General features: G+C 37.1%; 2 protein-coding genes and 1 non-coding gene across 3 annotated transcripts; 2 read left to right on the plus strand and 1 right to left on the minus strand.

Annotated features, from left to right (window-relative positions):
* Positions 1-10,327: 10,327 nt before the first annotated feature.
* LOC114538988 lies at positions 10,328-10,479 on the minus strand. Its single transcript, XR_003688838.1, has one exon. It is a non-coding gene; the product is annotated as a 5.8S ribosomal RNA (ribosomal RNA).
* A 6,177-nt stretch (positions 10,480-16,656) lies between these two features.
* LOC114538980 (ATP-dependent DNA helicase RecQ-like) lies at positions 16,657-17,498 on the plus strand. The gene is made up of 2 exons (XM_028559821.1): positions 16,657-17,120; positions 17,381-17,498. The coding sequence occupies exons 1-2, from the start codon at positions 16,657-16,659 to the stop codon at positions 17,496-17,498; spliced, it is 582 nt and encodes a 193-aa protein (XP_028415622.1).
* Positions 17,499-26,092: 8,594 nt separating this feature from the next.
* LOC114538981 (mediator of RNA polymerase II transcription subunit 34-like) lies at positions 26,093-26,884 on the plus strand. Its single transcript, XM_028559822.1, has one exon. It carries the CDS (start codon positions 26,093-26,095, stop codon positions 26,882-26,884), a length of 792 nt encoding a protein of 263 aa, XP_028415623.1.
* Positions 26,885-27,366: the final 482 nt, after the last annotated feature.

Raw genomic sequence — 27,366 nt, forward strand, 5'->3', positions numbered from 1 at the left:
ATTCATATAATGTTTTTTTTAAATTTATTTTTTAAAATATTGAAGAGAAATCTGGCAGTCATCTTGGGTTTTTCCATCATCCAATCAGAACTCATTATGCTTTTGCAAATGCATAATTTGATTAGCTGATTTCATGCTGGTCTTATTCTCTTTCCTACGAAACCATTTTGAAAGATATATATTCGTCTTGTTAGACTCTGTAGAATCCGTTAAATTTGAAAGGCGAATTTGTCCATCAGTTTGTTTTTTTGTATTGAAAAAGCAGATAAGGTATTGTTTCACAGTTTTTGTATCGTATTGCATAAGATATCGATCGTAACGAAGATTTTTACAGCTTTGTTTTGTTACAAGTATTTGCCATTCCGCATCGCGACTTGCAGGTGTTCTCAGCGATATTTATTCTACAGATTTTCGTTATTTGTCACTGTTAGTTGTTTGATTTTGCAAAAATATCTAGTGATTCAGTTTTATTGTATATTGGGGCCATGTAAACAACAATGCATCAAGTATTATTTTCATATGCGGACGAATTTGTATATTTATTTACATTATCTCGTGACTCTGTACAACCACATAAAAGATATCATTTATTGAAACTGAACACATACAGTAAATTTTACCAGACAAGTTACAGTCTTAAGTGAACTTTGGAAATGTCATATTCATGGTAAACACAAACACAAGGCATTGAACTTTAAACAAACACAAGGCATTGAATGTGCGCTTTGGCCAAATTTGTATCCCCTTACAGAGTGGTGTGAAAGTACAATAACAGATAGTGGCTCACGGTGAAGCTGTAAGCTTTCTTTCAACACAAACCTTGCGTGGCCGAATGACCGAGCCTGGAAGAGCCACCTCTTTTCATACAGACGGTCAAGTATGCAGAATGTTATTGATTACTTTTACTGTTTAGAATTTCAAAAAAGGGGGACATTCACATTCATATACTCATCTGGCTAAAAAGTATTGAGCAAATTTCGCTCCGGAATATTCGAGGAGATATTCCTTGGGTTGATATTGACTCTGTATACCTTGTACATAATTTGCAGTCTTCCAACAAAGGGTCACTGACTGTACCTGATGGCGAAACAATTGTTGAAAAACAAAATGGCATTCCGACATCCGACATCCTCCTGAGGCTTTTGGAGAAAACTTAAGGGGCTATATTTGAACAATTTTACCTGCACCCAAATGCAGAATGGATGTCCAAAGTTCGGATGGGCATGGCCTTCTTCTTAAGTATGTCAGCTCCTATGTTACTGAGGCACATGATGCATATAATTCTGACTGTTTATACACAAACCACACTTCTGCTTTTGAGGCTGCCTTTCGTCATCTGAAGGAAATAAGACCTTTAGAACCTGAAATGTGGCTATCCATCTTATCAAAGAAGATTGCCTGGACACCTCATCGTCTGAAAAGATTTGCTGTTCCTCTGCCGACAACAGCAAATGATAATAAAAGTTGTACAGTGTTACTGGGGCAGAGCTAAAAATCTCGAAAATCTCTCATTTTTGCAATGGCTTAGGAAATATGATACATCTAAATTGCGCATATACAAGGAGAGCAAAACGTTAGTTGGGACAAAGGTTACTTCTATTTTCAGAGATTAGTATTTTTTTCAGGACATGCTCTTGAATGTACCCCACAGGAATACAGTTCAGTTTTTAGTTGCAAATTTTGAAACTATCCCAGATGTTATCAAGTATTTTGTATGAGCTATACATCACCATATTAGTATTTCGACAAGTGAGAAGGAAAATTAAGAGCATTTTGGAACTAGAGGCTAATAAATCCTGGTTTGTAGCTCCTCCTGGTCTGTAGTTCCTTTCATGAACTAAAAGAACCGCTATTAGTTGAGCTTCCATTAGATCAAAAGCAACAATTGGTGATTTCCCTTTTGGAAGCTATGATAGTACAAAGGCATGAACAGTACCAATCTGTTGATTGTGGTTTAGATTACTTCGACAGCGATAGTGATAGCGATGATGATAATTCTACACAAGAACCACTCTTACGTCAAAGTTTGCCCCTGTCAACCCAATATAACGTAGACTAGCGTAAGTTCTTGTTAATTGTTGGTCGACATGGTACAGGAAAATCGCACACTCTAACCAAGGCAATTGAAGTGGGTTTATCTATGAATTACAAGGTTTTAGTTGCAATGCTCACTGGCTTTCTGTCTACACAATATAAAGACAAATTTTCAAATCACATCGACACTGACACTGTGCATGCTGCATTTCATTATCCAGTCAATGCAAATGAACAGCCAAATTACAACTGGAATATTTCGAATTATGATATTGTCATTGTTGACGAACTTTCTATGATTCCAATTAAAATCTTTGAACATATCCTTGCAACCTTTCGGGAAATACCTATTCGACCAGTTTTTCTGTTAGCTGGTGATGACCGTCAACTGCAACCAATAGAAGAAATAAATGGTAAAATCCAAACAACGAAAACAGCAATGGCAGTGGAAGAATTAAATAATGTAACGGTAAAAGTCCTGCTAAATAAGCAGCACAGAAACAATAGAGGTGATTATGAAAAATTCTTAGAACATATCTGGGTTTGGCAGCCTTAACAATCCTTGCTGACAGAAGTACAGCATGGCACAATTCTTCATGATGAAGACCCAACGGATGAAGAACTTCTTGAAACATTAAAACAATACACAACAAGTACTGTCTCAATAACTGTGTCACTTCAAGCCGCAAATCGCATAAACAAAGTTGTCATAAATAATATACTAGAAAAATCTATGTTCTCTGACGAAAAATCACCTCCATCTTCGAGAGTTAAGTCAATCTAATAAATTAGTCAAAAACAAAAATGAGTGTGCTTTGCATGTGGTCAGAGCTTAATTTGAAAAGGGCTTATCTGAGGTATGATTTGGGTTCAACAATAATTTGTTTCCACAACTCTCACCACAAGAGCAGGCAACCCAGGAGGATTTGATAAAAAATCCAGTAGTGGAAACAAGGAGGGGGGGGGCTACTTCCTCAACAAGTTCAGCTAAATTTGCAAAACAAAGTATGAAAGGTAAGGAAGAGCTAAGCACAAGATAATAAAGTACCATTTATTATAATAAAAACGGCAACAAAAATATTACTGTACAAAATTACTTCTTACAAAATGTGGTTAGAATGGGATAGGTTCCCCCAGCCCTCTCCCCCCCCCCCCCCCAAATGCACATGGCCACTTCTCTAAAAAGCACCCAAGTTTCCACTACTGGACAATCTGGTAGTTTCAAACTACCAGTACCAACAAATTTGATCAGTAGTGCAAACCAAACTGCTAGTTTGGTAGGCAATTGGACAAAATTATAGCTGCAATCAATCTAGTTTATGATGCAAATTATTTGACCTACTGCAAATAGGTCTGACCCATCACCACTGTAAATACTGGTAATCTGCAATAAAAATTTAAAGAGATCAACAAGACAATATATGTATAACATATATATATATATACTTCGTTCTGTTACTAGGAATTTGGTTCGTATGACAAACGCAAATGCTTTCAACACTTGTCACGTGATTTAATAGCACAATGCTCTACTCTATTCATGTTTCACAATTGAGCAAACACAAGCCTGCTTTTGATTTATATAATTATGTATGTAGATCCTCGCATATAGTTTTTATTTGATCTTGTAAAATAACGTGAAGTACAGGAGCGAAGCGAAAATTTTTACTAAACAATGTGCTATAAATTTATAAATTGTGCTTGATGTGATTGTGATATACTATTCAAATTTTACACGCACAAAACGAAGATGATATTTTATTGTTCTGATCTAATGCAACATTTAGATAAAAACGAAAAAACGCGTTAAAACTGTCGTGCAACCTTCACGGTTGAATGAGAATAATATAAATATTCAATACCTCTATATCGCTGTCTTGTTCGTCCATTTTGAGACTTCAAGTCTTCCCCAACAACGACCACGTTCGACCGCGTGATTATGGTTCCGCGGGATTTGCAAAATATCCCTAATTCACTCTCAGTCAACATGTTATCCTCAGTCTGCATTTTTTACTCCTAGTCTGCAGTCCGGGACTCCGGTCCGCAGTCTGCAGATTATACTGACCGGTTTAAAAATAGTTGTAACTCAATTAAATTTGAAAATTATTTGGGAGTTTTAGGCAATTTTTGACGAAGTGTTTGGCACAATAATAATCGAAAGAGCATATGGAATAATGCTCGCTATATCGGTGAAGTTTAACAAGATAATAACAACATATTTGTTATATTGTACGGATTTTTGAATAGGTTTTGAGGAAATTAGTTATTAAAACGGCATATAGAGCATCGCTTGCAATATCAGGCAGTTATTATTCATTTTGATAAGATAATTACAAGCTATTTATTACAGTTTATCTGGCTAACTTAATCAAAAGTGGTGTCCTGAAGTTCAATCTCCTTACAGCCTGGCAAAATGATAGTGGAACATGTATTTGTGCCAAATTTGTTTTCAAATTAAGCTGGCGCGTATTCGTGAGTTAGGCGAAGAAATTAACATTGTTTACTTACTGTGACAAAATTGTTTGGGTTGCAATATATATATATTTTATTCAGTTACATACTTTATTCCTCATGCCAAACATATGGTCCATTGAGGAGGCCAAATCTTTTTGGCAAAAGCGACAGACTTATTTAGTATATAAGTATGCTGATCTAGATGAGCAAATCACTAGGTATAAAAGTGGTTTGGAAAATCGATTCGATAAAGAGAAGAGAAGATAGACAATGTTTCTTTGCAAGCCATGTTTCAGTTCCATCGCCTGTGGATGCGACAGGTAATAATGCAGTAATGAAGATTTCATCACATTTGCAATTTTGGGCAACTAATCTCTCTTGGGCATTTTGTGCCAAATGCAATTCATTATCCAATAAAATTTTGCCATACAATTTTACATCACAGCCTTCTAACAAATTATTGAAAAATTGTATATGTACTCAATCGCGATATGTTATTCCTCGATATGAAAACATACCTAATTCTTTGTTGAATTTGTCTGTAGAAGACATTAATGTTCTAAGATCATTCTATGTATTCTTAGAGAAACAGGAACGACAACCACATGGTTACAAAGTTTAAAACTCGCATATTATCTTAAGAATTTCTGAATTGTCCGTGCAAGATAAGATTGCTAATTTAAATGATGAAAGTCAGCAGTTACGTTGCCGTAATGCTTACGAATGGCTAATCAATTTGGAACAGTCGCAATACAATCACTTTGTACAATTAGGGGAAACATATTTACAGGAAGGAAAAAGTATAAAAATTCTTGATTATGCTTTACATTTTGACTTACTACAATTTCAGTATGATCGCTGGATGTATAAGATTGTTAGTGGCGCTATAAATACTGCCAGGCGTTTAAACTGTTCACCTGCTCGTGCACTTGAGACAAAGTTTTTTTCGGCCACCTTTTGGCAGTGGCAACATCGATTTTTGTTAGATGCTGTCGACCAGTTTGAGTTACCTGATGTTTTCATTACACTTAGCCCATATGAATGGTCTTTTCCATTTTCAACATGGATCGAAGATGTTAGATTAAAAACAGGCAAAGGTCCTACTCATCTTGCAGGATATGAAACTGCTCACATCGTCCACATCTTCGCTCAGATAGTTAGAGATTACTTGTGTGGCAGCAATAGCCAAAAGTGGTCAAATCATCCATTCAATTATAATCGCATCAGGTCGAAAAAAAAGGTAAGAACATATTTCTACAGATTTGAGTTTCAAAAACGGGGTACTGTCCACTTGCATTTATTAGTTTTGTTAGAAGACATTTCAAAAACAGAATTTCAACATATTCGAGCAGATATCCCTAATGATCAGCCTGAGTTATCGTATCTAGCAACTAAGTATCAGCCATCTGATAAACCATCTTCGTCCTTGCAATTTCAAACTGAAAATTCTTTTGTTGAACAAAAGGATGGCAAACAGCTATTGCACCTAAAACACCTAGCTGAAGCATATGCTCTTAACCTGCTTATATAGCTACATTACTGCCAGCATTGCAGTGTTCAATGGATTTTCAAACCACTGATGGGAGAGCAATGTTGTTGAGCTATGTGTCGTCTTATGTCACAAAGTGGCAAGATGGCATTGGCACAGATGCTCTTTATGCCTACAATATCTCTGGTGGGCAGGCAGCAATTAGATATGTAATGGACATGAAACCAGCTGAACCTGAGATGTGGTTAGCACTTTCATCAACCAAAATTGCATGGTCCTCTAGCAGAACAAAATGCTACACTGTCCCTCTTCCTGAGAGTGCAGCTGACCAAAAGACAGCGGAGAAGTATAGAAACCGTCTGTCTATGTTGTCCAATTACACCTTGTTGGACTGGTTGCGTATGCTTGACACTCAAAAAGCAGTTCCTAAGCTTTATAAAGGTGGGACAATGTTAGTAGGTTTGAAATTGGTGTCTTTCTTCAAAAAAGATTATTTTTTCCAATATCTTATATTGCATCTTGCACACATGCGAACTTCCCAACTAAGGCACCCAAATCATGACAATATACCTTTAAAACTACAGTGGTATGCAGCAGCTGTCCAACATGGTGGCGCTTTTTGGCAAAACAAGGATGCAATTAGTTCATTTTTACACGACCAAGGAAATTGTGAAGCGTTCATTCCAACTGCATTAGCTTATAATAGTACGTTAGAAGACATGCTTTTTCTGTAGCAAATGCAAGTACTTACCATTGAGACCATTGATATGCCTAATGAGGGAAAACCTGAGGAATTCATTTTAGACCCACAGCAACTATGCATGCAGAGACATGTGCTGAGATCTCTCGATGAATGTGCAAGAAAATAATCGTCATTTGTCGCTTCCAGTAACAGTGAACCTGTTTCTTCCTCTGACTCAGAATCTAATTTAGATTGTGAGCAACAGTTACTAGAATTTGGAAACATTAACCAGGGTGAGCCAACAGCAAATGTGTGGAACAAACCTATTCTCACTGGTAAACCCGGATGTGGAAAATCACATACTATTAGATCAATTGTCCATTGTGTAAGTTGCCAATATGCCCTAATACTCATAGCAGCTCCAACTGGTTTTCTGGCATCAGTCTTCAGGGTTAATGCGCCAGAACACGTCGTTTGTGACACAGTGCATGCTTCTTCCCATTTTCAAGTTGATTCCGATGTGTCTCCAAAAATTAACTGGGAATTGTTGAAGTATGACTTAATATTAATAGATGAAATATCAATGAGACCTGATGTTATTTTTAATCACATTCTTAAGACATTCCATGTTCTTTTGTTTCGCCCCGTGTTGTTACTTTCTGGTGATGCGGGGCAACAGCAACCTTTCACTCGAGAGAAAGGTAGAATTATGCAACTGAGTGGACCATTCGACAATGACAACCTGCTAAGAAATTGCTATCGCTATGACCTGCAAGGTCAACATCGAGTTGGAGACGACCAGTACCTATCATTTCTTAACACTATAAGGAAATGGGTTCCAAGTCAAGAATTACTTAATGAGATACAAAATGGTCGTGTAATCAGCCAAGGAGACAATGACATTGTTCATGCTTGCAATTTATCTCACAACACAACTATTCTTACCTTTAAAAGACAGGCAGCTAATAGAGTAAATGAATTAATAGCAAACACAATATTTAAAAATAGTAATGAACTAGCAATCGTTCAACTAGATTGTGACCTTCCGCCAATGCCAATATATTCCGGCATGCGTGTTGTCATTTCACAAAACCGTTACAAACTTAATGGCGTGGTGAACAGGCAATTAGCAACAGTTCACACAGTTCAGAATGCAACAATATTCTCAAAGCTAGCCACTGGCAAAATAGTTGCTATATATCCAGTAACAACCAGAATTCATGAAGCATCAAAAACTGTTTACCCTTTCTGCCTTGCATATACTACCACCATGTGCAAGGCACAGGGGCAAACATTGGCTAATGTGGTGTTATGGTTTGATATTGACAACATACCTCCTGGCACAGCATATGTTGCACTCTCGAGAGTGAGACGTTTAAATGATATCTTCTTTTTAAACAAACTAGAAACCAAATTTTTTGTTCCAGTAATAAGGATAGGTCAACTATTGTAGAAAAACTGACCACACGTACAATATACATTAATTAAAATTTTCAATCAATTTATTTCAGATGTACAAGAAAAAAACAAAGACGCCAGAGAAAATGTCAGCAGTTGGGTTTTTTAATCATTTTCCTTTCTCCTTTCTGAGGCTGTATGGACCTGTGTCTGATGCGCCCACAGAATAAATTCTCAGCAAGGTCAAACCGGTCAATTGTGAGTGGCTAGTGAGACCAAAAATCGGCGTCAGTGAATTTGCTCAAACAGTGTGGTCCAACCTTCAAATTCGCTCAGAAACCAAATCAGAACTCGTAAATGGTGAAAGATTTACAGATCTCCAAAGCCAAATGTCTGACCTGATCCACGTTCTGAAGAAGCTGGACAATAAATGCGAAGACGCAGGATCTGCCACACCCAATGATGTGAAATTGATGCTGAAAGCAATCATTGGTGCCGATGACAAAACACAAAATTTTTTCAACAAAGCTACAAAGCTAGGCGCAGCTATGTACCAAGTAGTGATACATTGGACAGTGTTACAGACAAAAAATCACGTTTTTTAATTTTTAATTATTTTCGCTCTATGGATTTTTTCTAACTGGTTCAAATTTTCTTTTTATAAAATAAAAAACTTTTTATAAAATAAAAAAATTGGGGTCAGTGAACTTGTTTTCGAGGAAAATGCGTGAATAGGTAAAATGTTGGCCATATTGAATCGTCATTGTTACCATAACAACGGTAATGACATCATGCTTATGGGCAATTTCTGTCCGTTAGAATGTTGGTTAATATATCTGAAAAAATTTCTTTTCGTTAACAAAAAATCTCGTGCTAACATTTTAAATCAAAACCACAAGTTTTCAATATTTTAAAAAATTGTAGGGAGCCATCTTAAACAAACATCCTTTTGGACGGCATATGATTTATATTTTAAATGTTGTGTTAAGGGTAGCATAAAAATAGATAATACACAAAGATGGAGATATTAAGTACTGGTAATTGGATTGACATGTTAATCTTGTTAATCTTTGTGTTATGTTGTGTGAAGAAGTTCCCTTTTGGTGCATGATTGCACATTTAATAAAATTGATGAATCGCCTTTTTAGGTTAACAATGAACAATTTATGTTGTTAGGAAAAAACCCGACATTTTTTGACAAAATCACTAATAAGCTTGTTTGTGATATTGGTTTTCAAGTACTCACTATTTACACGATTGATATGCCTAAAAAAAGAAAATTTGAAGAATTCAGTATAGACTTATAACAACAACTATGCATGAAGAGACATATGCTGTGCTGTCTCGATGCAGGTGCAAAAAAATACTCATTTGTCTTTTCTAAAAACAGTGGACCTGATTTTTAGTAGGATATGACACCGAGTGGCTGCCTGCCATAGCAAGCAGAAAACTCTACTTGACCACGGCAGGATTCGAACCCGCGGCCTTCTGTATACTAGACCGATGCTCTATTAACTGAGCTACATGGCCAACACGGGTTTTTGATATTTCGAAACAATACTAGTTTCTCGACATCAAGAGCTTATCGGCTCAATAGGTGAATTAATTATATGAAGATGACACCCCTAGCTTAAGCCTCTTTGGCTCGGATCGACCGGCCGAAGAGCGATCTTAATGCTAAAAAGTGGACATTGAGGTCCAGCTCCGCTTCACCGAATAAGTAAAAAATGATAAGAGTAGTGGTATTTCACCAGCGGATTGCTCCTCCCACTTATTCTACACCTCCCATGTTTTTTCACAGAGTCAGACTAGAGTCAAGCTAAACAGGGTCTTCGTTCCCCGCTGTTGCTGCCAAGCTTGTTCCCTTGGCTGTGGTTTCGCTAGATAGTAGATTAGGACAGTATGAATCTCGTTAATTCCATTCATGCGCATCACTAATTAGATGACGAGGCATTTAGCTACCATAGGACAGTCATAGTTACTCCCGCCGTTTACCCGACCTTATCGCCCATTGACAACCAACGTTGACGCTCGCTCGCCAGAAGTGCGTCGTCTGTGCACCGTGTCCAAGCGCGCCTCGTCCATGCGGGATCGAGACCGCGACCGTCGTGATGCGTGAGCGACTGAATTGCTAACTCAATTTGCAGGGGCGAATTGCTAACTCAATTCGCTTCCGTTTCAACGGTTTCACATACTTTTTAACTCTCTTTTCAAAGTCCTTTTCGTCTCTCCCTCACGGTACTTGTTCGCTATCGGTCTCAGCACATCGCAAGCGTTCAAAGATTTGCGTTCAAAGATTCAATGATTCACCATTTGCGTTCAAAGATTCGATGATTCACTGAATTCTGCAATTCACACTACGTATCGCAGCCGGCTGCATTCTTCATCGATGCACAAGCCAAGAGATCCACTGTTAAAAGTTGTATATTTTGTATAAAATGAAGGCGAAATGAAGCACTCATCCTGTTTCGAGATCGATGTGTCCATCCACCGAACATTGAAGAGTGAACGAGCGCTCACCTCCCTCGTGGTTTGTAAGTTCACAGCGCGTTCAATTGCGGATCGAAACGTTGATGATCCTTCCGCAGGTTCACCTACGGAAACCTTGTGACGACTTTTACTTCCTCTAAATGATCAAGTTTGACCAACTTTTTGGACCGTCCGTCAGATGGGTCTAAGCCCATCTCACAGTGCCAATCCGGAGGCACTAAACCATTCAATCAGTAGTAGCGACGGGCGGAGTGTACAAAGGGCAGAGACGTAATCAACGCGAGCTGATGACTCGTGCTTACTAGGAATTCCTCGTTCAAGATCAAGAATTACAATCATCTATCCCCAGCACGACGATGATTCACAAGATTACCCACACCTTTCGGTGGAGGAGCGACTTGTTGCCATCGTCAGTGTAGCGCGCGTGCGGCCCAGGACATCTAAGGGCATCACAGACCTGTTCTTGCCTTCCTGACTTTGGTTAAACACGCAACAGTCCCTCTAAGAAGTCGAGAGCGATTCGCGAATCGTCTGACTATTTAGCAAGGCAAGGTCTCGTTTATTAACGGAATTAACCAGACAAATCACTCCACCAACTAAAAACGGCCATGCACCACCACCCATAGAATCAAGAAAGAGCTCTCAATCTGTTAATCCTTACTATGTCTGGACCTGGTGAGTTTTCCCGTGTTGAGTCAAACTAAGCCGCAGGCTCCACTCCTGGTGGTGCCCTTCCGTCAATTCCTTTAAGTTTCAGCTTTGCAACCATACTTCCCCCGGAACCCAAAAACTTTGGTTTCCCATAAGGTGCCAAAGAGGTCATCAAATAACACTCGCTGATCCCTAGTCGGCATCGTTTATGGTTAGAACTAGGACGGTATCTGATTGTCTTCGATCCTCTAACTTTCGTTCTTGATTAATGAAAACATTCCTGCAAATGCTTTCACATTAGTTCGTCTTTCGTAAATCCAAGAATTTCACCTCTGACAACGAAATATGAATGCCCCCAACTGTCCCAATTAATAATTACTTTGGTTCCAGAAACCAACGGAAAACAGAACCAAAGTCCTATTCCACTATTCCATGTTTATGTATCCAAGCACAAGCCTGCTTTGAACACTTTAATTTTTTCAAAGTAAACGTCACATATCCAACACACACTCAGTTAGGAGCACGCGAAGTCTGCGAGAGGAAGGCTGGCGAAATTAGTCCTCACTGAAGTCAGTGGACAAAACTCGCCAAGCCCGAAATCACACTACGAGCTATTTAACTGCAACAACTTTACAATAGGCAATTGGAGCTGGAATTACCGCGGCTGCAATTGGTCCTCGTTAAGAGATTTAAATTGTACTCATTTCAATTACAAGACTACAAAAAAGCCCTGTATTGTTATTTTTTGTCACTACCTCCCCACGTCAGGATTGGGTAATTTGCGCGGCTGCTGCCTTCCTTGGATGTGGTAGTTGTTTCTCAGGCTCTCTCTCCGGAATTGAACCCTAATTCTCTGTCACCCAATGCAACCATGGTAAGCCACTACCTCACCATGGACAGTTGATAGGGCAGAAATTTGAATGAAAGATCGCCGGCAAAAACAGAGAAGGCCATGCGATTCGAACAGTTATTATGAATCACCAAGTGGGTTAGCGGCCGCAAAGCCGCATTGGTTTTTAATCTAATAAATACATGCTATCCGCGAGAGTCCGGACTTTTCGCATGTATTAGCTCTAGAATTACTACGGTTATCAGTAGCAAAAGAGTACAATCAAATGATAACTGATTTAATGAGCCATTCGCAGTTTCACAGTACAAGTGCTTATACTTAGATGCATGGCTTAATCTTTGAGACAAGCATATGATACTGGCAGGATCGACCAGTTAACTACCCTTGCGAACGAACGCCCTCCAGAGCGTTAGGTTGGTTTTAGGCAGGGCACCTTTATTCTGTGTGTTTCTTTGCCACGTCTTTAAACGTGCTCTTTCGTCCAAAAACGCAAAACGGGCGGGCAACCGCAGGTTTGCACTGGGAATGGTGCGTGCCAAGACGACCGATCGGTTGGTTGGGCAACAACCAACGGAACGGCCAAACTCGCGCTTTTGCTCTGTGTGTTCACCTTGTCCAATGGACATTCTGCACAACATTTGCGCCTCTTCAAAGCAAAACTTCGGAGAACGCAGCGCGTCTTTGACTTCGCTGAGAATGTTCGATTGTTGGAAAAAAAAAGAAACAAATCGTAGAACAAGAGCTTAATCTCAGCAGATCGTAGCAACAAGGCTACTCCTCTGCTTACAATACCCCGTTCTTTATTTAAGTCATCTGCAAATGATTTAGCTCTGGAAAATTTAGATTTTGATTGTTGTAGTGCTTTGGAGCATGGTCCGCTCTGTGGGCACGTTGTGACGCAGGAGGCGCGAAGGATTGCGTCTCTATTTGTGTTTGCTTAAGTCGTCCAGAGAAAAGGAATCGTTGCGTTCTAGCACGGATTCTGATTTAGAGGCGTTCAATCATAATCCAACAGATGGTAGCTTCGCACCATTGTCTTTTCAGGCAAGTGCATGAGCCAATTGTGTCTGCGGTTCCTCTCATACTGAGCAGAATTACTATTGCAACAACCATTCAACAGTAGGGTAAAACTAACCTGTCTCACAACGGTCTAAACCCAGCTCATGTTCCTTAGTGGCGGGTGAACAATCCAACGCTTGGCGAATTCTGCTTCGCAATGATAGGAAGAGCCGACATTGAAGAATCAAAAAGCAACGTTGCTATGAGCGCTTGGCTGCCACAAGCCAGTTATTACCACAAGACCTTCGGTTAATTCACTCCAAGGTTTACTTAATTAACATTTACAGTAAAGCACGTTTTGCACTAATATACCTTTGACCAGTATGCTCATTAATGTATATATATTATAACTTTTTTATCAATTTTGATGTGCAGATTTTTTTGGCCTATCTTATACAACTTTTTATGCTCTTTCAGAATCTGAAAAAAAATCAGGGGGGTACGAGTATTTTCTGAAATATAGCGGTTTTAGTGTCGCTATTTCATGCAGATTCTAATCCGTGTTAGATATTTCAATGTAAATTTCCGGACACAGTGTTTCGCATATTGCTCTGTTTTTTAGTCGTATCTTATACAACGTTTAACGCTGTTTCAGATTCTGAAAACTGTTTGCTCGCGCGGTTAATACCTTAGGAGATATAGTGGTTTGAACATTGAAATTTGTTAAGAACCATTATTGCGCAATCAAATTAAACAACTTTTTTAGTTCACCCAGTTGCTTTTAACGAATTGTCTTGAAACTTTGGATGGGTAGTTATGTGTGGAAAGTTAACTTGTTTGCTAAGTTTCTTGGTAATAGATAGCATAAAGAGAAATGCCTCTATGGGAGATTGGGTCTGACGTTGCTACCTGTACCTCCCTTATGTCAAAGATGTTGTATTTTGATCTATCTCATGGGCATGTATTTGGGCGCCCTGTGTTTCTATGCGCAATATAAGGCATATTATGTAAAAAGAAACCAATTTTACTTTATGACTGTTGAATTTTTAGTCTTGTATCACATAGAATGTAGTTCCTTTGACATAATTTGTGCTACTTCTGTTAGATTCTACTCCTGAGCGATGGAATTTTGGAAGTTGCGCATGGGCTCTCAAGTGAAAATTAAAAAATATTCTTACTGCACAAAAAAGGCTATTATTAAGATTCAGCACTGTAAAAAAATGAATTTTAAAAATTAATTTCCCTTTCTTGGGTGTCCTGTGCTTTCATACGCAATATGTTCTTTTTTATTGGAGCTGTTTGTCTAAATTGGTACTGTGCGAAATTTCATCTCTTTATGTCGACTATTGTGCCTGATATGCTATGATTTGTCCCCGAGCCGGTGCAAAGCACCGGGCGAGGGTAGTAATTCCGCCCGGAGATTTTAATTACGCCTGGGAATGCAAATGCGAAATGAAAATTGTCCGCCATTATGTCATGGACGTTGGGCGTTTTTGTAAGTTATGCGCATGCGTGAGTATAAGACGAGTTAAAACTGGTAACTAGCAAACGTTTACAAACGTGCGATTGGCTAAATTAAAATTTGGGTCACGTCAGCATAACTGATATTTTGAATTATAAACCTTTTTTAAATAATATTTTTCATTTGGATGGTCTTAAAAATATACGAAAAATTGACTCGTAAAATTGATTAAAATATAATGTAAAAGATACCTTTGGATAGAAAAATTTTAATTCTAATGGATGGTGAAATATCTACGATTTTGAAGCATTTTTAAAGTGTTTTTGAACAGGTAAATGGGTAGATTTCGGTAAACTATTGTTTTGTAAGGTATTAAATAAAGTAAACTATTGTTTTGTAAGTTTAATATGTGGATTTATCAACAAATGTATGACCCCTCTTTGAATTTATTCGTCAATATATCGTTGAAATGATTTGGATTTGAAAAGTATTTATTTTTAAAGGTGAATTTGTTTAAAAAGTAATTGAAATTTCGCTAAGAATTGTAGTATTTAAAACTATTCGTAGCACAATTATGATTATATTATAGTCGAATTTGATAGCTCGAGAGTCGACTTTATAATTCTACCAAGATATAGGATTTTACTTTACGACTTCGATCATTTAGCAGAAACGAGTATCATAGAATTTCAGTGATGGAAATATTGTTTATAGCTTTAAATATTGTTTATTGTTTAAAGTTTATTGCGTCAGGCGAGGGGACTTTGCATGCAATGTATTTCTAGTTATATTATACTCTTGAGGGATGCAATTTAGTAAACTCCTGAGCGATGGAATTAAGTAGGCCTGCATGCGCAGTTTTAAAAAAAAATTGGGTGTTTTTGCTGGAGAAATTTTTGTCGTTGTGTGTAATCTGCTATATTTTGGACATTTTTTTGACAAAATTCTAGTGGGAAAACAACGTTTCAGGTACATTTAAAGCTCTACTTTCCGTTTTTGACATTATTTTCCTTGTATTTGCGTGAAATTAGCTTGCTTTTAAGCTTTTTTTACTTCGTGTTTTCGAGCACAATTTTGTTGTTTTTAGTTCATGTGCAATTCGCAATATTTAGGACATTTTTCACTGAAATTTCTTTGGGAAAACTACATTTCGGGTTCATTTGAAAGTCTAGTTTCCGATTTTGACATTATTATCCTTGTATTTGCATGAAATTTGCTTGTTTTCAAGCTTTTTTTACTTCTTGTTTTCAAGCACTTTTCTGTCCTTTTATGTTTCCATAACATTTTCCGTTTTTTCAATTTTTTAAAATTTTTTTTCAGTGGAATAGCTATTATAATATTCTTTAAAGTGTTTTCTTGATGTAATAAAGGTTTTTAGCTATATTTTTCATTATTCCAAGAGGCGTTAAGCTATTCCGAGTGCATATCCAATTTGTAAATTCCACTCTTATGAAAGGGTTGTTTTCCTAGCCGCCGCTGTCCATTTTGGTATTTTCAAATGCAATTCTTCTAAAATGCATTTGTAATCGTCTGTAATTCTAATGATAAAGGCTTTTATTGCAATAGAAATTATTTTCTTCGAAATTTTCATGCAACTGATTCCTTTGCATTTATCTATATACTCGTTTCCATATAATCGCAAAGTGGAATGAAGAGTTGTCGAATTCCTTTTGGGATGAGAGACAGCTTTCTTCTGCTTTATGATAATCTCGAAGCTAGGTTAGAGGAGACATACAAACAACGCAACCAGCGAGAGGAATCTCAAATAGCGGAAAAGGAAAAATTTGCCACAGAGTACAAAAATTTTCTTCAGGCAGGAAACTCTCAACCTTTGCAGGCCACCGTTATTAGCAACAACCTTCGCTTTCGTATCGAACATCTCTCCAACCTCGTACCCAGGGTCTTCTGTGTTCACGGGGCGCGGAACTACGCGACGAAGACCTTGGTTGAAGCTGATGACTTCACATTTTGCCTGAGGGGGTACAGGGAAAATATCATATTACATGTTTCCACTTTCACCACTCTTTATTCCAGGTTTCGCCATGTTGGATTATATTGCGTTTTTGTCTTGCTTAGAATTTGCGGTTCTAAATAGTTTGTACCAAGAAACTATTTTGAAGCCGAAACAGGTTCTCTGCCTTGAGAACATGTATCTTAAAATTGATGTAATGTGCGTTTTGCCAACAGGTCATCTCCTGCCGATGTTGTTGCTCGCAAGGTTCAAGTTACGTGGCGATTTGCTTCTTTTATGGAGATCGAAGGGTATTTGTACGGCATCAGTTGATTCTATCGTCATTGTTGTGTCTCCACTAAATTCATTAATGAGTGATCAAATATCTCGTCTTGGCTTGAGCGGTATTCGAGCATCGGTTGTAAATATCAAACCTGTGAAGACTACACAGGATGAAACCAAAATCGAAGAAGATGATGTGAACATTGATTTCTGGCTTTGCGAAGAGCAAAAGTTTCGTGATGGTTATTACCACATTGTTTTCGCTCATCGAGAGTCATTTATCTCATGTAAACACGGACGTGATTCATTGATGAGCGAAAAATACACTGATAATGTGGTTGCGATTGTCATTCACGAAGCGCATTGTATACTAGACTGGTAAGTATTGAATTTAATTTGTATTATAATTGTATAAATAATGAATATATTCACCCTCACACATCATCACAAAGTTTTTGGGATTTAGCAACTTCTTGTATAAATTCAATCAGCTATTTTGATAGTCAATGATAATGACTACAACCAGTTAAAATATTGCCACTGTTTTTCAAAACATTAACAAAACCAGTAAAAGCAACTTAATTAAAAAATATTCATCTCTATCATCACTCACATTTTGTTTAAATATTGTTTTATAGGGGAAGTGACTTCAGAAAAGATTATGGCAAGTTAGGTGCACTATGTGCTTTGTTTCCTGATGTTCCTGTCCTTGCTATGACAGCAACAGCCAGTCGGGCAGACATGCAAGATATTTAATAATAATAATAATAATAATAATAATAATAATAATAATAATAATAATAATAATAATAATAATAATAATAATAATAATAATAATAATAATAATAATAATAATAATAATAAAATAATAATAATAATAATAATAATAATAATAATAATAATAATAATAATAATAATAATAATAATAATGAAAACTTTTATTCAATTTTTTAAGAAATACAATTGCAAATCTCGCTTAAAAGGTAACTTACAATTGGCTACTTGAGGTTACATATTTTACAAAGGGCTAAACTAGATTTCACATTACACAATATATTTTACAATTCAGATTTTCATCAAATCAGGACTAGACCATTCTTTGTTTCTAACACAGAAAATATAATAAGTTGATCGTATGGCTACATTTATAATCTTTCGAATTAAGTATTTAATATGTTGTTTATTTACATTTATATCTTCGAGCATGTCTATGAAAGAGGACGATTCTTTGTCAAAACACCAAGAGCACTGATTGATAGATTAATAAATTTAACAGATTTGAAGTGCTTCTCTTGCTCTTTAATAAGTTCTTTATATTTTGCGTGTTTGCGACTTATGTTATTTCTGAGGTTAGTTTCATATCCGACGGTTAGTTTAGTATATATAGCTGCTTGGCCTCTGTTGTAATGAGCAAATCAGGACGATACTTGTCACCAGTTATTATTGAGGGGTTAGAAAATCCGGGTATATCGGCAAATATATCTTGAAAATGATCTGATGGCAGATTATTGGCAATGAAATTTAGAATCGAGTCGTGTCTCCACGTGAATCGATCCAGGTATGAGTTGCAGCCAGCGACTACATGAAGCAAGGTCTCCGGATGGAGGCAAAAAGAACAATCAGAAGATGACGATATTCCCCATTTCGCGAGGTTCTTGCGGGTCGGTAAAGAGTTATTTATGTAGCGGATGGTGAAATTAAAAATGTTTTTGGGCAGTTTTGATTGGCAAGTTGACCAGATGGTATTTACTTGAGATAACGAGAACTTTGAAATACTGGAAAAGAATGATCCTTGACAGGATTTATTCTTAAGTTTATCTTCTTGCACTTTATGAAACGCTTTAAGGACTTCCTTTGTAGAGTTGTATTGATCGTATTGCAGATTAGTATGGTTATTAGTAGATTTCCACATATGTGATATAGACTCATTTGGAGACAACTTTAAGGCATTACGAATTGTTGACTGACATTGGACAAATTTCGTTGAAGGTGTGATAATGTTAAGGCCAAATTTATTACGGGTAAGATACACGTTGCTCAATGTTCCTGAGATGGGCACTTCGAGCCACTTACGGATGTGGTCATTGACGATAGGATCAAGGTTTTCTGTAATCCAAGTCTTAGAGAGGTTAGCAATCGTTAAATGCCAAGAAAGTTTGGATAAAACATACCGGATGTAAAGGATAACTTTGTTTTTGGGATGCAATGGCTTCAGGTCGATATCCGACATTAGATTTGTTAGAATAGATATGAGTTCCAATTTATGTTCACTATTAGACATTTCGAAGTCGAAGTATCTTCCTAAATAGCAAAAAGATTTTCCGAGTTCAATAGTTGGTATAAGACTGTTATTGATAATTAACTTTGGTAGATATTGGACAGATTTAGTGAGGATTTTTTTTATTCCAAATGTGCTGCATTTGTCAACGCGGACAATCATGTCAGACCATTGACACCAAATTGCGAAACGGTTTAGGAGGTGTTGATTTTCAGCCTCTTGAGTTGTAATTACGGCGGCGTCGTCTGCGAATTGGAACCAATGAACTGGGCTTAAAAGTTTATAGGAAAAACCGAATTGACGATACTTGTCTGACTTTATGTGTTGAACGAAAGTGTTAAAACAAAGGTTGAATAATAAAGGACTAAGGCAATCTCCTTGCAAAACTCCACGACCAACATAAATGAAAGGGGTGTTGAAATTGGATGTGATAATTGATGTTTTAAAATTGGTATATAAGCTTTTAATCAGTGTTTTGATATGAGCGGGTATGTGATGATAGCCAAGTACGGATTCGATTAGATTATGATTTACTTCACCAAAAGCATTCTTAAGGTCAAGAAGGGTTATCACAATTGATCGTTGTTTGCTTCTTGCTTGGTTTATATACGCCATTTGAGCAGTATGTTCAAAAGTTCCCGATATATGTGGTGTAAATCCTTTCTGAATATTGTGTTCAATAAAATTGTTTGCTAATAGGAATGAGAACATCGCGTTTCGAAGGCATGAAGTGAATACTTTTAGCGGTACTGACTGTAGTGTTATTGGACGGAAATTTGCTGGAGATTTAGCGTCATTTTTCTTATGGATTAATATTGTGCAGGCTTTCTTCCACACTTCAGGAATAGTTCCAGAGAGCCACACGGATTGAATTAAATTTGTCAAATATGTCCTCAAGTAAGGGCATCGTTTGAAACAAATGATTGAAAGCTGGTCAAGAGGACACGGGGAGCCGGATGTTTTCATCTTTCGAATGATATTTGTGATTTGTTGATACGTTGGGGGGTCGAGGTCAAATTCAACATTTGGATTAGGTAAGATTGGAATCCAGCTGGGTATTTGAAATATTTTATTTTGGTTGACTTTAGCTAAGGTTGTTTTGAAATACGAGATGCATTGTGACATATCAAAGTCTGGGAGAACTAAACTGGTTTGGTTAAGGACTTTCTTCACGTATCCCCAAAGATTACGCTCGCTCCATGAATTTATCGTGGTTGAACGATTCGTCGATATTACTATTATATTCATTATTCCGATTATTTTTCAATTTGTTTCGAAGAAGCCGAGACACGTATTTTATTTCTACAGGGTCAGAATTTGCCGATGATTTTAGGGATTTCAAACATTTCTTTAGGTCCTTCACGTTATGATTTTTATACTTATCTTTAGTTGAATCCTGAGGTAGGCTATCCACATAGCCAAAATTTTCGGCGAAATATTTATAAATAGTTTCATTTAATGCGGTTATTGATGTATTCAAATCGAGAGTTCTGATTGGTTGATTCAAGATTAAAGATAATTTGAAATGTTCGTTTGCCGTTAGCCATTCTGAATCAGTTTTAGGTAGATTGATACCCTTTTTTAATGTTGGATACTCATCGCCATTCTCGTTTATAACTTCAGGGTCGTCTCGAACATCGTTTGTATTTTCCAACTGGATGTCAGTACCCTCTTCTTGGTCTTTAAGATTTGCAATTAGTTCGTCGTTTAGGCCATGGATGACTCTACAACTACGTTGATGCATCTTAAGACCTCGAGCACCTTTACAAACTTTTCCACAACAGCATTTCACACCACTCTTTTTAGTAATTACTACGCCTGGCGAGTTGATAATAGGTTCCACAGGTATTCTATTAGGTATCGTTGTTTCGTAATGAGTATCATCATGAACCTTTTGTCTACAGCGCCATTGATGTCGACCAATACTTACAAAATCTTTTCCACAAAATGAACAGATTATACAGGATATTAACAAACAAATGATTCCCGAACGAATCATGATCAATAGCTCAAAAATATAAAATGTTTGGTTGTAATTCAAGTAAGAAATTTTGATTAAACGTAAGACATGTACAGCATGCGACCTGCCGCTACTGCTCGATGTAATAATAATATAATAATAATATATAATATATAATAATATAATAATAATAATAATATAATAATAATAATAAAATAATAATAATAATATAATAATAATATATATAATAATATAATATATAATAATAATAATAATAATAATAATAATATAATAATAATAATAATAATAATAATAATATAATAATAATAATAATATATAATAATAATAATAATAATAATATAATAATAATAATAATAATAATAATAATAATATAAATGATACATTTCTCCATTATGGCTTTTCAGAAATATTTACACAAAGAATGAAAATAACTAATTAAGTAATCTATATTTACATATGAAAAGTTAAAACTATTTATTGCTAAGATGAGTTCTGAAAAACTTTGAGTAGCGTCCCTCTAACTAATTTTTTAAAAACTTTAATACTTAGAGTATTCTTGATGTTATTGTCTAAAGCATTCCATAGTTTGGTAGATCTATATAGAAACGAGCGCTGGCCCGCAGCTGTCCGATAAAATGGTATATCCAACTCGTCCATTTGTCGAGTGACCCGGTCGTGCGTCTGGGATCTAGAAGTGAATCTTCTTGCAAGATATGGTGGAGCCAACCCTTTGAGACACCTAAATGTCATAACAGCATCTCTGTACTGTAGCATGTAAGAAACAGGTAGCCAATTCAGTTGTTGTAGAACGGGTGTGATATGATTGTACTTTCTCGCACCACTAACAATTCGTGCAGCAAAATTCTGCACAGACTGTAATTTGGCATATTTTTTTGGACGTATTTGCCCAAACAGACGAGCAGTAATAAAGTTTACTGAAAACTAAAGCATTTATGGTCACCATCATTGTGCGGCTGTCCAGAATATGTTTAACTCGGTTGATCTGACAAAGTGACTTTGTACATTTTGAAACCACTTCCGTAATGTGCTCATCATAACTCAAACATTTGTCGAACTCCACTCCTAAGTCTCGAGCTGAAGACACCGGATGTAGTACTTGTCCAAGAAAAGTCACTCGAAAATCTTGTACTTGGTTGAGCATTTGTGGTGTACCAAACAAAAGAAGCTTAGTCTTTTCAGGATTGACAAGTAAGCTATTTGAGCAACACCAAGCAGCAACTCTCCTCAGATCCTCTGTTAGCTGACTCTTGGCAGCATTTATGTCCTTGTATAAGAATGACAAATAAATTTTCGAATCATCCACATACGATTCCAAAGGACAAACAGCTGGAGTAGTTGGAAGGTCGTTAATATAAATGCTAAACAACGCAGGGCCAAGTATTGATCCTTGAGGCACACCATGTGTTATCATCGTACGGGGTTCTGAAAGAATATGACCAATTCTCACGGATTGAGATCTGTCTGAGAGGTAACTTTTAAACCAATCGACAGCTTTCCTAGACACACCCATCGCATGCAATTTCTTAAGTAGCAATGTATGTTCAATACTATCAAAGGCCTTGGACAAGTCTAATAATACAACAGCAGATAATTCTTTCCTGTCTATAGCCTCAAGAATCATATCCGAAACGAGTATATTAAGTGTCTCTGTTGAATGCAGCTTCTTATTTCCGTTCTGATGTTCGGTGAGACACCCTTTCTGAGACATATATTCCATCAATTGGTTGAGCGCCACCCGCTCGCAGATCTTAGAGGCCACAGGAAGCAGGGAAACGGGACGGTTATCATTTGCTATTTCATAATCCCCCTCCTTTAAAATTGGAATGACCTCCGACTTTTTCCAAGCTAATGGGAACACCGCGGTTAATAATGATCGATTAACAATCTCGGTTAAGGTAGGAAGGATTACAGGCAAAGCGTCCTTGATAACAGACACCGACACTTTGTCCATACCCGGTGCCTTATTTGATGGAAATGAATATATGATCTTACGTATTTCGCAAAATGACACAGGGCGGAAATAGAACTCGCTAGTGTTGTTCAATACATGTCCAGCGTTAGGTTGCACTAACGGAAGATCATTTGCAATGGCTATCTTCTTCGACTGCTCTGCGGCTTTCAAACCAACTGATGTTTAGAATATATTAAATTCATCAGCCAACTCTTTCATATCTCTGGTATATACAGGATGGGATAGTTCTTTACGAGGAATGCAACTTCTAATAACCTTCCACATCGCATTCGGTTCTTTATTTTTAAAGATCTCATTTTGGACATATCTTTTTTCGGCCTCTCGCAATACTTCCTTTACTTCGTTACGAGCAGCGCGAAAGCTGTTCCAGTCACAGATACGTTTGGTCTGACGTGCTATTCCGTGCAACCTATCCCTTTTTTTCATCAATTCTTTTATTTTGTCATTCACAAACGGAGATTGGCGATATCTAACCTTCATTGTCTTAACGGGAGCGTGTCCATCTAACACTCTGAGAAAATTACAGTTAAAATAATTCAATTGTCCATCCACATCATCAATCAGGGAAATATTCTCCCATTGCTCTTTCGCTACATCTTCCAAAAATCTGCCTCGATCGTAATGTTTATAACTTCTGGCATTAACAAGAGTTGGTTGAGGTTTTGATAGTTTCAATTTTAACACAATGTAGATCAAGTAATGGTCGCTTATATGATTCTCCATAACTCCACTTTCGGCAACAATAGTCGTATTAGTTGTCATAATTACATCAATTAGAGTTGATGATTGTGGCGTAACTCTGGTTGGACTAGTAATTAGTTGTGTTAAATTTAAACTAGAGCACAAATTCATAAGCACTCGCGACTCTTGATTCTCTTTTAAGATATCAATATTGAGATCGCCAATTATAAACACTTCTTTCCCGTAAGTAAGGGCTAGGGTATGTTTCTCTAAAAATTCATCCGCAAAACATGCCACAGAGCAGTCGGGAGGACGATAAACGATACAGAATATGACTGACTTTAGTTTCTTGTGCTGGATCTGTACCCACAATTGGTGAAAGCCAAACGGTGATATCCTAGTGAGCTCCTTAAGGATTTTAACTTTCAAAGAAGTTCGAGTATAAATGCAAACACCTCCTCCTGATCTCGTTGTTCTATCCAACCTTGATAATTTATTCCCTTCGATTTCCACTTCAGCATTTGACACCGTGGATTTTAACCAACTTTCCGATACTGCAAAAACATCATAGTCATTTTCTTTGACTAAACAACGTAGTTGTAGCAGATGGACCCGTTTCTTTAACGATCTTATATTTAAGTGGGCAATCTTAATTTTCGACTTTTGGAAAGACTTGGAAAGTAGGTTATTGTTAATATTAATTGTCCTATTAATATTGTTAATATGCGTCACAAAATCAGCATCAGATTTCAGCGATACTGATATTAAATTATTTCTGTCACTCCCTCTTTGTTTTGGTCTACGCTTGCTATTCCGATAGGAAGGCATTCTAGAACGGTCTGTGATGTGTACGGGAATGTTTACATCACATCTAGTTTTATTTGGTGTCGGTATTTCAAAGTTATCAAATGACCAAGTCTCTAATGCTGATTCATTATATTGCCGACATAGTCCAGGTAGTCTAGCCAATCTTTCCGACGGTGGGGACGTATGGCGGGTAGACTGCCCCTCCGTACTTGGCGAAAAGGAGGAATTAGTTGGTATATTCTTCTCTCAGGCGCACTTTTCATAGGGTTTACTTGCGGTCGGGTTTTTCCCCTTTGTGTACCTTTCCTGGGGTTCTTTCGAGTTGAATGAAAGCGGAAATATTGATGTTTTTGTCGATATAATTCTGATTGGACTTCAAATGACGTAGCTTTTCGAGGTGGCACATGGGTACTCTTACCCTCTTCACTGGACTGAGGGCGAAGGCTTTGATGAGTCAATCGGTGTTTCTGACGGTAAGCTTTTGATTGGTCGCTAAAAGACATAGGTTGGTGTTTTACTTGATACGATTTTAGTTGATCTTCAAAACCAACGCTTGTCGATTTCTCAGAAATTTCTAGTTGTTCGTTGGTATCTGACTCCCACACAGACGTAGTTTTTCCAGGTGCCATAGTTTTTCCAGATGGCACATGGGCACTTTTATTCTCTTGACTGGACTGAGAGCGAAGGCTTTGATGAGTCAATCGGTGTTTCTGACGGTAAGCTTCTGATTGATCTTTAAAAGACATAGGTTGGTGTTTTAGCTGATACGATTGATCTTCAATACCAACGTTTGTCGATTCCTCCAGAATATCTAATTGTTCGTTGGTATCTGACACCCCCGCAGACGGGATATTTGCATTTACTAGCACAGAATTTGCATCTGTTGTCACAGCAAGGACCGGATCTGCATTCGTTGATCCTTGGGTATTGATTAATTTCCTATATTTCTTGTTTTCAGCTTTGAGTCTGACCAGATCCGCCTTTAAAACTTCTACTGTGTTCAAAAGAATTTCATTCTCATCCCTCAACGATGTGGAATCAAACTTGTTTACATTAGACACTTGGTTTGAGTTGACTAAGTTATGCATCGAGTTATTAATCCCGTGTATTTCACTTTGCATTTTATCAACAGCGGACCAAATTTGATCAATTTGGCTTGAATTTTTACTTATAGCTTTCCCTTGTTCAGACTCAACGATTGTAATGTCCAATTTAAAACCTTCTAAATCAAACGACACTTCTCTACAACGACACTCAGAGGTATAGTTCTTTCCTTCGGCTTCGGTTTCAGGTCAATCGACTAGTATCCCAAGCAAATTCTGTTTTATAGACATTCCATACTCGTTGTTGAATTGCATAACTTTCTTCTTGCTAAACCAAGTTAAAAGTGGCGAACCATCACAGAAAAAGACCTTCCTTTCACCTCCTGGTGAGGTCCATTAGCCGTCAAGCTTTAGAAATTCAGAGACGGTTATTTTAAGAGACGAGTAATCGCCCATTCATGCTAGTTTAAGATTATCTTCAACTAGAGATATATCACTTTTACGACGGGAAACCTGAATAGGTGGAGAAAATTCACCACGAGGAGAAGTAGAGGCTGGCTCATTCCGATGGATATCGCAGCTCAAATTTTCGTGTCTATCCGCCATCTTGTCATTTACAAGCATATTAAAGACTCCCTTGGATTAAAGAAGTGTAGGCTTGTTGTTGGAAACCCTAATAAGAAAAACATTACATACCAAAAATTTTTTCGACATGGTGATGATGTTGAATCAATAAAGTCAATACTGATGCCAATTGCAACAGACCTCTTAGAGAAAAAGATTGATTACCCACTCACCATGATATATGTACCATTAAAGCTATGTGGGTTTGCATACAAAATATTTGAACATGTCTTTGGTGATAAACGATATTTCCCACCTGGTTCTGCTCATATTCCCATTAACAGAATGTTTGCTCAATTTCATGCTGCACAAACAAGCCAGATGAAAGATGAAATTTTGAAGCAGCTTTGCTTAAGACAGTGCAAAGTTCGGGTTGTTTTTGCAACAGTGGCTATTGGCATGGGTGTAGATATTCCTGACATTCGTCATATGATACATGTGAGTCCACCATGCTCAGTTAAAGCATATTTTCAGGAGACAGGACGAGCTGGCAGGGATGGCAAACCTTCCTTAGCCACACTCTACTACAACAATAGAGACATTGGAAAGAATCGAGTTGGTATGCAGGATGATATGCGCAACTTATGTAATAGCAATGACACTTGCTTGAGGAGATTGCTTTTGCAGTGTTTTGACTATACACAGGAGATTGTTGTTGATCCATTACATAGTTGTTGTAGTGTGTGTCAGGCACACTGCAAATGCTCAATGTGTTTTGATCTTCAAACTTCCTAGCATTGACATTGTCAAACTGAACTAATAAAACACAAAGAGTATTTTCAAACCATATTGTATTTTTAATATTTGTAACAAGTATTACAAAATTACATATCAATAAATACTTTTAGTCATTAATGTGCCTAAAGGTTTATTCACTATTAGAATTGAATCGTTTAGCAATTAGATGGAAAACTGGATTGTAACAGTAACAAGACAATAACTAGCCAACAATTATAGAAATACAAAAAGAAACAAATTCTAAAAAATAAGGTGATAGTCACAAAACTATAAATTTTTACCAACATTACAAAGAAATTGAGCGGGATACCACTCCTTTTTTTTAGAATTTATTCCTTTTTGTATTTCCTAAATTCCTTGGCTAGCTAAGATTTTTTTTAATCAAAATGCAGTTTTAACATCAAATTTTGAGATATCATTGCATATGCAAATACTTCACTGTGTAGCACACTGTATTTATAAACTGTTCTAATATAGTA

The sequence above is a fragment of the Dendronephthya gigantea genome, unplaced genomic scaffold (assembly GCF_004324835.1).
Source record: "Dendronephthya gigantea isolate DGI-Jeju-01 unplaced genomic scaffold, DenGig_1.0 000193F, whole genome shotgun sequence".
In the NCBI taxonomy this organism is placed as follows: domain Eukaryota; kingdom Metazoa; phylum Cnidaria; class Anthozoa; order Malacalcyonacea; family Nephtheidae; genus Dendronephthya; species Dendronephthya gigantea.